Source organism: Catharus ustulatus, chromosome 29 (assembly GCF_009819885.2).
Source record: "Catharus ustulatus isolate bCatUst1 chromosome 29, bCatUst1.pri.v2, whole genome shotgun sequence".
In the NCBI taxonomy this organism is placed as follows: domain Eukaryota; kingdom Metazoa; phylum Chordata; class Aves; order Passeriformes; family Turdidae; genus Catharus; species Catharus ustulatus.
The window spans coordinates 2,831,891-2,845,542 of NC_046249.1; the positions used below are offsets into that span (position 1 = coordinate 2,831,891).

At 38.6% G+C, this 13,652-nt stretch overlaps 1 protein-coding gene across 3 annotated transcripts in view; it reads right to left on the reverse strand.

Moving 5' to 3' along the window:
- Nucleotides 1-10,432: 10,432 nt before the first annotated feature.
- Nucleotides 10,433-13,652, reverse strand: part of GNG7 (G protein subunit gamma 7) — a 42,383-nt gene continuing 39,163 nt past the window's right edge. For 2 of the 3 annotated variants that reach the window (XM_033082203.2, XM_033082201.2), the window contains 2 exons: nt 12,061-12,179; nt 10,433-10,665 (listed from right to left, as the gene is read on the reverse strand). In XM_033082203.2, coding sequence (XP_032938094.1) covers nt 10,540-10,665; nt 12,061-12,141 — 207 coding nt within the window. In that variant the 5' untranslated portion in view covers nt 12,142-12,179 and the 3' untranslated portion in view covers nt 10,433-10,539. The remainder of the gene's footprint in view (nt 10,666-12,060; nt 12,180-13,652) is intronic. The other variant, XM_033082202.1, reaches the window with a different exon arrangement.

Here is a 13,652-nt window from a genome sequence, read left to right on the forward strand (position 1 = left end):
GGGTGACAACCCCCGCCCCGACTCCGGGGTCTCCCAACCCCCGGGGCTGCCCGGACTGGTTTCCCGGCAGGGTCACGGGGCCATTCCTGTCCCCGCTGTCACCGCCGCTGTCACCGCGTGTGACCGATGTGTCACAGCTCGGCCGCGTCACCACGGTGGGAGGGGTGACAGCATCACCCGGGTCCCCAAATCCCACGGGACACCCCCAGGGACCCCAAAGTCACCCCCAACCAAGAGGGGGGACAATGAGCGCTGCGGGGGTGACACCGGTGGGTGACACCGGGGGGTGACACCGGGGGGGTGACACCGGGGGGGTGACACCGGGGGGTGACACCGGGGGGTGACACCGGGGGGGTGACACCGGGGGTGACACCGGGGTTGTCTTGGTTCGGGGGAGGTGACACCGGGGATATTTTGATTTTTGGGGGGGTCACACCGGGGATATTTTGTTTTTTTGGGGTCACACCGGGGATATTTTGATTTTTTGGGGGGTCACACCGGGGATATTTTGATTTTTTTGGAGGGGTCACACCGGGGATATTTTGATTTTTTGGGGTCACACCGGGGATATTTTGTTTTTCAGGGGGGTCACACCGGGGATATTTTGATTTTTGGGGTCACACCGGGGATATTTTGCTTTTGGGGGTCACACCGGGGATATTTTGATTTTTGGGGTCACACCGGGGATATTTTGATTTTTTGGGGGGTCACACCGGGGATATTTTGATTTTTGGGGGGGTCACACCGGGGATATTTTGATTTTTGGGGGGGTCACACCGGGGATATTTTGGTTTTTGGGGATATTTTGGTTTTTTGGGGGGGTCACACCGGGGATATTTTGGTTTTTTTGGGGGGCTCACACCGGCGATATTTTGATTTTTGGGGTGACACCGGGGATATTTTGATTTTTTGGGGGGGTCACACCGGGGATATTTTGATTTTTTTGGGGTCACACCGGGGATATTTTGGTTTTTGGGGATATTTTGGTTTTTGGGGATATTTTGGGTTCATTCCCGCTCGGGGCGGTGCACACAGGGCAGGGCACAGCCGGAGCCGCCGCCACCGATTTTTTATTTTTATTTATTTTTATTTCCCAGTCTGGCCTGGGCGGCTCCGGGTCCCCACCCTGCGACATTGGGGACACCAACGAGGGTGACACCGCCCCCCCAACCCCCCCAGGGCCACCCCGACACCCCCAAAGCTGCAAATCGGGGAAACTGAGGCACGGAGCAGGAAATGTCACCGCGATGTCACCGCGGTGTCCCCAGCGCGTCACGGGTGTCCCCGTGTCACCCGCGTGGGGACATCGCGGGGGGGTGGAGTTGATTTGGGATTCAGGGTTAATTGGAGCTATAATTAACTCGCCTGGGTTATTTTTAGGAGTTCCCAGCCCGGTGCCACCCGGGCGGTGTCGCCTGGCACCGCCACCCCGCTGGCACCGCTGGCGCCGGGAGGTGGCTGCCAAAAAAAAAAAAAATCCAAAAAAAAGAGAAAAAAAAAAATCCCAAAAAATAAAAAAAAATCCAAAAAAAAGAAAAAAAAATCCCAAAAAAATAAAAAAAAATCCACCAAAATAAAAAAAATTTAAAAAAAATCCCACGAAATCCCAAAAAATAATAAAAAAATAAATGCCAAAAAGTCCCCCAAAAATAAAAAAAATCCAGAAAAAAATCCAAAAAAATCTCAAACACTCCCCCCAAAAAATCCCAAAAAATCCCCAAAATTCCCAAAAAATAATAAAAAAATCCCCAAAAAATCCCCAAAAATAAAAAACAATTTTAAAAAATCCCCAAAAATCCCCCCCCAAAAAAATCCCAAAAAATACCCCCAAAAAAATCCTAAAAAAATCCCAAAAAAAAAATAATAATAAAAAAATCCCCCCGCCAAAAAACCCCCAAAAATAAAAAAAAATCACAAAAAAATCACAAAAAAGCACCCAAAAAATAAACAAAAAAACCCCAAAAATAAAAAAGGAGATTCCCAGGAAAAAGGAGATTCCCAAGGGCTCCAGGGATGGGGAGAGCAGGGGAAAAAAGGGAAATTCTGGGATTTTTGGGGTTCCCAAGGGGGGGATAAAAGGGATTTTTTAGGAGCTGTGATCCCATCTGAGCACCCAGGATGGGGAGGGGAGATCCAGGGGTGGGAAAAGGAAATTTCTGGGACAGAAAAAGGGACCAGGGGATTCCCAAGGGGTTTAAATCTCAGAATTCTCAATCCCAAAAAATCCTCAATCCCAAAAAATCCTCAATGCCAGAAAATCCAGAATTCCCAATCCAGGATGGGGCCCAGGGATGGAAAAAATGAATTTTTGGGAGGGGGAAAAGGGAACAGGGGATTCTCAGAGAATCCTCAATCCCAAAAAATCCTGAGTCTCAGAGAATCCTAAATCCAAGTAAATCCTCAATCCCAGAGAATCACTGACCCCAGAGGATCCAGAATTCCCAATCCAGGATGGTGTCAAGGGTGAAAAAAGAGAATTTTTGGGATGGAAAAAGGAACTGGGGATGCCCAAGGGGTTTAAATCTCAGAGAATCCTAAATCCCAAAAAAATCCTAAATCCCAGGGAATCCTAAATCCCAAAAAATCCTCAGTCCCAGAGGATCCAGAATTCCCAATCCAGGATGGTGTCAAGGGTGGAAAAAGGGAATTTTTGGGATGGAAAAAGGAATTGGGGATTCCCAAGGGGCTTAAATCTCAGAGAATTCTCAATCCCAAAAAATTCTCAATCCCTGAGGATCCAGAATTCCCAATCCAGGATGGGGCCCAGGGATGGAAAAATAGAATTTTGGGATGGAAAAAGGGAACAGGGGATTCCCAAGGGGTTTAAATACCAGAATTCTCAATCCCAAAAAATCCTAAGTCTCAGAGAATCCTCAGTGCCAGAGGATCCAGAATTCCCAATCCAGGATGGTGTCAAGGGTGGAAAAAGAGAATTTTTGGGATGGGAAAAGGAACTGGGGATTCCCAAGGGGTTTAAATATCAGAGAATTCTCAATGCCAGGGAATTCTCAATCCCAGAAAATCCTAAATCCCAAAAAATCCTCAGTCCCAGAGAATCCAGAATGGGGTCAGGGGAGCTCCCAGGGGTGGAAAAAGGGAATTTTTGGGATGGAAAAAGGAATTGGGGATTCCCAAGGGGTTTAAATCTCAGAGAATTCTCAATCCCAAAAAATTCTCAATGCCAGAAAATCCAGAATTCCCAATCCAGGATGGGGCCCAGGGGTGGAAAAAGAGAATTTTGGGAGGGGAAAAGGGAACAGGAGTTCCCAAGGGGTTGAAATATCAGAGAATTCTCAATCCCAGGGAATCCTAAATCCCAAAAAATCCTCAGTCCCAGAAGATCCAGAATTCCCAATCCAGGATGGTTTCAAGGGTGAAAAAAGGGAATTTTTGGAAGGGGGAAAAGGGAACAGAGGATTCCCAAGGGGTTTAAATCTCAGAGAATTCTAAATCCCAAAAAATCCTCAATGCCAGAGGATGCAGGATGGGGTCAGGGGAGCTGAAAAAGGGAATTTTTGGGATGGAAAAAGGGAATTTTTGGGATGGAAAAAGGACCAGGGGATTCCCAAAGGGTTTCATTCCCAGGACTGGGGTCCCCAGCCCAGCCCAGAGTGCAGAATGCAAAGTGAATTTTTGTTTATTGTGTCATCATCCACCGGGGAACAACAGCACGGGACGGCAGCAGGGCTGGGGGTGGCACAGCAGGGCAAAATCAACTCAGCAACCCCAGAATCAACAGAAACAACCCAAAATAACAGAATAAACCCCAAAAATAACAGAATAAACCCAAAAATAACAGAATAAACCCAAACTGACAGAATAACCCCAAAATAACAGAATAAACCCAAACTGACAGAATAACCCCAAAATAACAGAATAACCCCAAAAATCAACAGAATAACCCCAAAAATCAACAGAATAACCCCAAAATAACAGAATAACCCCAAAAATCAACTGAACAACCCCAAAAATAACAGAATAAATCCCAAAATCAACTCAGCAACCCCAAAATTGACAGAACCAACCCCAAAATCCAAATAAAAACCCCAAAAATAACAGAACAAACCCCAAAATCAACAGAACCAACCCCAAAAAATAACAGAATGAACCCCAAAAATAACAGAACAACCCCAAAATCGACAGGACAAACCCCAAAAATAACAGAACAAACCTCAAAATCAACTCAACAACCCCAAAAAATAACAGACTAAACCCCAAAATAACAGAATAAACCCCAAAATCAACTTAACAACCCCAAAATCGACAGAAACAACCCCAAAAATAACAGAACAACCCCAAAATCAACAGAATAAACCCCAAAATGAGCAGAACAAACCCCAAAATCAACTCAACAACCCCAAAATCGACAGAAACAACCCACAAATAACAGAATAAACCCCAAAAATCGTCAGAACCAACCCCAAAGATAACTGAATAAACTCCAAAAGTAACAGAACAACCCCAAAAATAACTGAATAAACCCCAAAATAACAGAACAACCCCAAAACCGACAGAACAAACCCCAAAATCCAAATAAAAACCCCAAAATCGACAGAAACAACCCCAAAAATAACAGAACAAACCCCAAAAATAACAGAATAAAACCCAAAATCAACTTAACAACCTCAAAATCGACAGAACCAAACCCAAAAATAACAGAACCAACCTCAAAAATCCAAATAAAAACCCCCAAAATAACAGAACCAACCCCAAAAATAACAGAACAAACCCCAAAATCAACCTAATAACCCCAAAATCGACAGAACAAAACCCAAAATCAACTGAACAACCCCAAAAAATAACAGAATAAACCCCAAAAATAACAGAACAAACCTCAAAATCAACTCAACAACCCCAAAATCGACAGAACCAACCCCAAAATAACAGAATAAACCCCAAAATCATCAGAACCAACCCCAAAATCCAAATAAAAACCCCCCAAAAATTGCAAATAAAACCCCCAGGAACTGCAGACACTTCCTAAGGACAGCCCAGAAAAAAAATCTGGATTTGGCAAGGAGATCAGAGTTTGGCAAATAATAACAACAACAATAATAAAAATAATAATTAATAATAATAATTAATGCTAAGTTGGATGAGAGACCAGAGAGAAGGAGAAAATCAGGAGAGCTGGGTTCAGAGTAAATGAATTTTTTTGGATTTTTTTGTTAAATAAATTTGGGTTTTTAAGGGATTTAAGGGATAAAAAAAAAAGGATTTTGGGAGGATGCAGAGCAGGAGAAATGTCTGCAATGTTTGCAATGTCTGCAATGTTTCCCTGGCTCTTTTCTTCCCAGATTTCTATTTTTGGCACTGGTTTCACCACATAAAGAAAGGCCAGACAGATCTGGGCATGTGGTTAAATCCCAAAAAAAAAAAAAAAAAATTAAAAAAAAAAAGGCTTTTGTGGAGCTCCTCCTGCTCCCCCTTCCAGCACTTAAAAAGTCCTGAAAAGTCTTTTTTTGTGTGGTTTTTTTCCCTCCTTTTCCCCTTTTTTTGTGTTTTTTTTCCTTCTTTTTTCCTTTTTTTTTGTGGTTTTTTTTTCCCTCTCTCCCCTTTTTTTGGTGTGTTTTTTTTCCTCCTTTTTTATCTTTTTTTTTCGGTTTTTTTTAATTTTTTTTTTTTTTTTAAAGAAATGGATTTGGCAAATGCACTGAACAAAGCACAAGCAGCTACCAGGAATCTGCATTTCTATTTTCTGCCATCCAAAAAAAAAAAAAAAAAAAAAACCAAAAACCACCCAAGGGGATGAGCACGGATTTCTTTGGACAGGGAGAAAATTCCAGAATGAAAAAAAAAATCAAAATGAAGGGATTGTTTTTCCCTCAGTTCCTTTTCCCTTCTCCCAATCCCATTTTCCCTTCTCCCTGTCCCTTCTCCCAGCTCCTTTTCCCTTTTCCCAACTCCATTTCCTGCTCCTTTTTCCCATCCCTTTTTCCTTTCTCCCCCAACCCCTTTTCCCTTTTCCCTTCTCCTGGCTCCTTTTCCCTTCTCCCATCCCATTTTCATTTCTCCCAACCCCTTTTCCCAGCTCCTTTCCCTTTTTCCCATCCCCTTTTCCCTTTTCCCTTTTCCCAGTTCCATTTCCTGGCTCCTTTTTCCTTCTCCTTTCTCCCTGTCCCTTCTCCCATCTCTTTTCCCTTTTCCCACCTTCTATCTCCTCCCTTTTCCCATCCCCTTTTCTCTTCTCCCATCCCCTTTTCCCAACCCCATTTCCTGGCACTTTTCCCTTTTCCCATCTCCCATCCCTTTTCCCCTCTCCCTGTCCTTTTTCCCAACTCCTTTTCACCTTTCCCAGTTGCTTTCCCTTCTCCCAACCCTTCTTCCCCAGCTCCTTCTCCCTTTTCCCATCCCTTTGTCCCTTCTCCCATCCCTTTTCACTTTTCCCCACCCCCTTTTCCCATCTCCCATCCCCTTTTCCTGACACCCTCTTCCTTCTCCCATCCCCTTTTCCCCTCTCCCTTCTCCCATCTCCTATCTCCTTTTTCCTATCCCTTTTTCCCTTTTCCCCGTCCCCTTCTCCCCATCCCCTTCTCCCCATCCCCTTTTTTCCATCTCTTTTTTCCTTCCTCCTGCCCCTTTTCCTGACACCCTCTTCCTTCTCCCATCTCCTTTCCCCTTTTCCCCATCCCCTTTTCCCATCTCCCACCCACATTTTCCCCCTTTCCCCCTTTCCTCACTCCCTTTTCCCTTTTCCTCATCTCCTTTTCCTCATCTCCTTTTCCTCATCTCCTTTTCCCATCTCCCATCTCCTTTTTCCTTCTCCCTGCCCCTTCCCTGACTCCCTGTTCCTTCTCCCATCCCCATTTCCCATCTCCCATCCCTTTCCCTTCTCCCACTCCCTTTTTCCTCTATCCCCTTTCCCCCTTTCCCCATCCCCTTTTCCCTTTCCTCATCCCCATTTCCCATCTCCTATCTCCTTTTTCCCATCCCCTTTTCCCATCTCCCATCCCCTTTTCCTGACTCCCTGTCCCTTTCCCCATCCCATTTCCCATTTCCTATCCCCATTTCCCTTTCCCCTTTCCCCATCCCATTTCCCATTTCCAACCCCCTTTTCCCCTTTTCCTTTCCCTTTTCCCTTTCCTCATCCCCTTTTCCCTTTCCCCATCCCATTTATTTTCCATTTCCCATCCCCATTTCCCACCCCCTTTTCCCCTTTTCCCCTTTCCCATTTCCCTTTTCCCCTCTCCCCTTTCCCCATTTCCCTTTCCCCCCCCATTCCCCCTCTCCCTCTCCTCCCTCCCAGCCCCACTCTCAGTTTTTGGGGCAGGCAGGGTGACCCCAAAAGGGGAAATTTGGGATTCCCACCCCGAGCTGGGGGTGTTGAACCCTGAGGAGGAGGAGGAGGAAGAGGAGGATGAGAATTCCCAGGATGAGAATTCCCAGGATGAGAATTCCCAGGATGAGAATTCCCAGGATGAGAATTCCCAGGATGAGAATTCCCAGGATGAGAATTCCCAGGAGGAGAATTCCCAGGATGAGAATTCCCAGGATGAGAATTCCCAGGATGAGAATTCCCAGGATGAGAATTCCCAGGATGAGAATTCCCAGGATGAGAATTCCCAGGATGAGAATTCCCAGCTCCAGCCCCGGCTCCGGGGTAGCACCAAGCTCTGCTCTCAACACAGAGGAACAATCAAAGCTGGAGCAGAAAAATAAGGCTGGGACTGTCCCAGAGGTGAGGGACAGCACGCAATCCCGACAGGGCCAGGAGCCCAGAGGGGGGGATTTTTTAGGGGATTTTTTTGGGTTATTTTTTTGGATTTTTTTGGAGATTTTTTTGGATTTTTGGGGATTTTTTGGGGGATTTTTTGGGATTTTTTGGGATTTTTTTGTGATTTTTTTTGCGATTTTTTTTGCGATTTTTTGGGGATTTTTTTGTGATTTTTTGTGATTTTTTTTTTATTTTTTTGGGATTTTTTTGGGATTTTTTTTGGAGTTTTTGGGGATTTATTAGGATTTTTTGGGGGATTTTTTTGGATTTTTTGGGGGATTTTTTGGGGATTATTTGGGATTTTTTGGGGATTTTTTTGGGATTTTTGGGGGATTTTTTGGGATTTTTTTGGGATTTTTTTGGCGTTTTTGGGGATTTATTAGGATTTTTTGGGGGATTTTTTTGGATTTTTTTTGGAATTTTTTTTTGGGGGGGGGATTTTTTTTGGGGGGGGATTTTTTTAGGGATTTTTTGGGGTTTTTTTGGGATTTTTTTTTATTTTTTTGGATTTTTTTGGGGATTTTTTTAAAATCTATTTTTGATTTTTTGGGATTTTTTTGGGGGGATTATTTGGGATTTTTGGGATTTTTTTGGGGATTTTTTTGGAATTTTTGGGGATTTTTTTTATTTTTTTTATTTTTTTAATGATTTTTTGGGATTTTTTTGGGATTTTTTGGGGTGTTTTTGGGATTTTTTTGGGTATTTTTTGGGATTATTTGGGATTTCTTGGGGATTTTTTGGGATTTTTTGGGGGATTTTTTTGGATTTTTTTTGATTTTTTTGAGGATTTTTTGGGGGATTTTTTTTGATTTTTTTTTTATTACTTGGGATTATTTGGGATTTTTTGGGGGATTTTTGGGGATTATTTGGGATTTCCTTTTATTATTTGGGATTTTTTTGGGATAATTTGGGATTTTTTTGGGATTTTTTGGGGGTTTTTTTGGGGATTTTTTGGGAGATTTTTTGGGGATTTTTTGGGGGATTTTATTGGGGATTTTTTTTAATTTTTTGGGATTTTTTTTTGGGATTATCTGGGATCAAACTCTCCAGAAAAGGCTTTGCCAGGACTGAAATTCGTGGGAAATGATCCCAAGACGGGCAGAAATTCCCGAGCCTGCAACTTTTGGGTTTTTTGGGTTTTTTTTTTATTTTTCCAGATGGATTTGGAGATTTTTTTGGTTTTTTTTTTATTTTTCCAGATGGATTTGGGGATTTATTTTGTTTTTTAGGGTTTTTTTAAAATTGATTTTTTAGAAAATCTCTCCCACCTCATCCCCTCCTCCTCCCCCCTGGGTAAATTCTAAAATCCTGATTCCAATTTTTAATCTCATTTTCCTTCCTTTGCCCCTTCCTTAAACCCCACCCCACCCCCAGCTGCTAAATTTCAATTTTCAGGGTTATTTTTGGAGTGTGGTTTTGTTGGTTTTTTTTTTTTTTGGGATTTTCTTCTGCTTTTCTGGATTTTTTTTTTTTTGCTTTTCTTGATTTTTTAAAATTTTTCTTGGAATTTCTTTTATGTTTTTTTCTTGATTTTTTTTATTTTAAATTTTTTATTTTTATTGGAATTTCTTTTTTATTTTTCTTGAATTTTTTTATTTTTCTTGATTTTTTGCTTTTCTTTGATTTTTTTTCTTTTTCTCCAATTTTTTCCTTTTTCTCTGTTTTTTTTCTCAGATTTTTTTTCTTCTTCTCTGATTTTTTTTCTTTTTCTCAAATTTCTTTTTCTCTGATTTTTTTTCTTTCTCTCTGAATTTTTTTTTCTCCAATTTTTTTCTCCAATTTTTTTTCTTTCCCTCCAATTTTTTTTTCTCTCTCTGCTTTTTTTAAATTTTTCTCAGATTTTTTTTCTTTTTCTCTGATTTTTTTTCTCCAATTTCTTCTTCTTTTTCTCCGATTTTTTTTCTTTTTCTCCGATTTTTTTCCTCAAATTTTTTTTTTTCTCTGATTTTTTTTTCTCAGATTTTTTTCTTTTTCTCAAATTTTTTCCCCTATTTTTTTTCTTTCTCTCCAACTTTTTTCCTCCAATTTTTTTCTTTTTCTCTGATTTTTTCTCCAATTTTTTTATTTTTCTCTGATTTTTTTCCCTCCGATTTTTTTTTCTTTCTCTCTGATTTTTTCCTTTTTCTCTGATTATTTTTTCTCAGATTTTTTTCTTTTTCTCAGATTTTTTTTCTCAGATTTTTTTACTTTTTCTCAAATTTTTTTCCTCAATTTTTTTTCTTTCTCTCCAATTTTTTTCTCCAATTTTTTTTCTTTTTCTCTGATTTTTTCCTCCAATTTTTTTTCTTTTCCTCCAATTTTTTTTCTCCAATTTTTTTCTTTTTCTCTGATTTTTTTCTCCAATTTTTTTCTTTCTCTCTGATTTTTTTTCTTTTTCTCCAATTTTTTTCCTCCAATTTTTTTCTTTCTCTCTGATTTTTTTCCTCTAATTTTTTAACTTTTTCTCAAATTTTTTTTCTCCAATTTTTTTTCTTTTTCTCTGATTTTTTCTCCAATTTTTTCCCTGATTTTTTTTCTTTCTCTCCGATTTTTTCCTCTTAATTTTTTTCTTTTTCTCAATTTTTTCTCTCCAATTTTTTCCTTTTTCTCCAATTTTTTCTCTCCAATTTTTTTCCTTTCTCTCCAATTATTTTTATTTTTTTCAAATTTATAATTTAAAAAAATTTTATTTCCTTTCCTCATCAATTTTAAACCCCCAACCCCACCATGACCATTTTCCCCCCAGGCTGTGATGATTTGGGAATTCCTTCTGGAACCTTCCAGGGCTGTGGGCTGGTTCAGGCTGGGATCTGGGAGCTGGGAATTCCTTCTGGAACCTTCCAGGGCTATAGGATGGTGCAGGGTTTTTTGTCCTTGAAGGGATTTTCCGAGGCAGGAACTCCCACCAGGAGGGGATCGCTGCGGGCATGCTGCTCGCAGTAACTCAGCAGCTCTGACGAGGCTTTGGACACCTGGAATGGGGAAAAAAATCAGAATTTAGTGGGAATTTTTGGGGAAATAATTCAGGATTTTTGGGGAAATAATTCAGGATTTTTTGGGATTTTTTTTGGAATTTTTTTGGATTTTTTTTGGAATTTTTTTGGAATTTTTTTGGTATTTTTTTGGAATTTTTGGGGAATTTTTTGAGAATATATTTCAGGATTTTTGGGAATATAATTCAGTTTTTTTGGGGATATAATTCAGTTTTTTTGGGAATATAATTCAGCATTTTTGGGAATATAATTCAGTTTTTTGGGAATATAATTCAATTTTTTGGGGAATATCATTCAGGATTTTTGGGAATATAATTAGGATTTTTTGGGAAAATAATTCAGGATTTTTGGGAATATAATTCAGGATTATTGGGGATATAATTCAGTTTTTTTGGGAATATAATTCAGCATTTTTGGGAATATAATTCAGTTTTTTGGGAATATAATTCAATTTTTTGGGGAATATCATTCAGGATTTTTGGGAATATAATTAGGATTTTTTGGGAAAATAATTCAGGATTTTTGGGAATATAATTCAGGATTATTGGGAATATCATTCAGGTTTTTTTTGAATATAATTCAGGATTTTTGGGAATACAATTCAGGATTTTTGGGAATACAATTCAGGTTTTTTGGGAATATACTTCAGGTTTTTTTGGAATATAATTAGGATTTTTCGGGAAATAATTCAGGATTTTTTTGGAATTTTTTTGGAATTTTTTGGGAATATAATTCAGGATTTTTGGGAATATAATTCAGGATTTTTTGGGAATTTTTTTGGAATATAATTCAGGATTTTTGGGAATATAATTAGGATTTTTTGGGAATATATTTCAGGATTTTTTTGAATATAATTCAGGATTTTTGGGAATATCAACCTGGATTTTTGGGGATATAATTCAGGATTTTTGGGAATATAATTCAGTTTTTTGGGAATGTAATTCAGTTTTTTGGGAATATATTTTAGGATTTTTGGAAATATAATTCAGGATTTTTGGGAATTTTTTTGGAAAAGAATTCAGGATTTCTGGGAATTTTTTTGGGAAATAATTCAGGATTTCTGGGAAAATAATTCAGGATTTTTGGGAATATAATTCAATTTTTTTGGGAATATAATTCATTTTTTTGGGGATATCAACCAGGATTTTTGGGAATATCAACCTGGATTTTTGGGACACAATTCAGGATTTTTTGGGAATTTTTTTTTATTTTTTGGAGGATTTTTGGGAGATTTTTGGGGGATTTTTGGGGGATTTTTGGGGGATTTTTGGGGGATTTTTGGGAGATTTTTGGGGGATTTTTGGGGGATTTTTGGGAGATTTTTGGGGGATTTTTGGGGGATTTTTTTGGGATTTTTGAGTGATTTTTGCTGACCTTGATCCTCTCGATCCCCGCCTCGATGCGCAGCTGCTCCACGAGCTTCCTGGCCTGGGCTATGTTGTTACTTGTGGACATTCTGTGCCATCTGCCCCGGGCCCCAGCACTGCAGAATCCTGAAAAAAACCAGAGAATACTGAAAAAAACCAAAAAATCCTGAAAAAACAAAAAAATCCTGAAAAAACAAAAAAAATCCTGAAAAAACCTAAAAAAATCCTGAAAAAACCCCAAAAAAATCCTGAAAAAAAACCAAAAAATCCTGAAAAAAACCCAAAAAATCCTGAAAAAACAAAAAAAAAATCCTGAAAAAACCCAGAAAATCCTGAAAAAACTCAAAAAATCCTGAAAAAACAAAAAAATCCTGAAAAAACAAAAAAATCCTGAAAAAACACAAAAATCCTGAAAAAACACAAAAAAAATCCTGAAAAAAACAAAAAAATCCTGAAAAAAACCCAAAAAATCCTGAAAAAAACAAAAAAAAACCCTGAAAAAAACACAAAAAAATCCTGAAAAAACAAAAAAAAAATCTGAAAAAACAAAAAAAAAATCCTGAAAAAAACCCAAAAAATCCTAAAAAAACCCCAAAAAATCCTGAAAAAACCCAAAAAATCCTGAAAAAAAACCAAAAAATCCTGGAAAAAACAAAAAAAAATCCTGAAAAAAACAAAAAAAAATCCTGAAAAAAACCCAAAAAATCCTAAAAAAACCCCCAAAAAATCCTGAAAAAAACCCAGAAAATCCTGAAAAAAACCCAAAAAATTCTGAAAAAAAAAAAAAAAAAATCCTGAAAAAAACCCCCAGAAAATCCTGAAAAAACCCAAAAAATATCCTGAAAAAAACCCCAAAAAATCCTGAAAAAAAACCAAAAAATTCTGAAAAAACAAAAAAAAATCCTGAAAAAAACCCCCAAAAAATCCTGAAAAAATCCAAAAAATCCTGAAAAAAACCCCAAAAATCCTGAAAAAACCCCAAAAATTTCTGAAAAAAACCCCAAAAAATCCTGAAAAAACAAAAAAAATCCTGAAAAAACCCCAAAAAATTCTGAAAAAATAAAAAAAAATCCTGAAAAAAAAACCCAGAAAATCCTGAAAAAACCCAAAAAATCCTGATAAAACTCAAAAAATCCTGAAAAAACCAAAAAAAATCTGAAAAAAACCCAAAAAAATCCTGAAAAAAACAAAAAAAAACCTGAAAAAAACAAAAAAAAAATCCTGAAAAAAACCCAAAAAAATCCTGAAAAAAACCCAAAAAAATCCTGAAAAAAACCCCAAAAAAATCCTGAAAAAAACCCAAAAAATTCTGAAAAAAAACCCAAAAAATCCTGAAAAAAACCCAAAAAATTCTGAAAAAAACCCCAAAAATGGGGCTGGAGCAGGGCCAGGAGCTGCCCTGGCTCTGAGCCACACCTGGAAAGGGATTTTAGGGGAAAAAATGGAATTTATGGGGAAAAATGGAATTGATGGGATGTTCCAGACTCCTCTTTTGGGGTTTATTCAGCTTTTGGCAACAGAGATTTTGTGGAGATGAGGAGGAGAAAGCAGGATTGAAATGGAAAATCAGAATTTTGTGGTGTGGGTGTGTCCCCATGG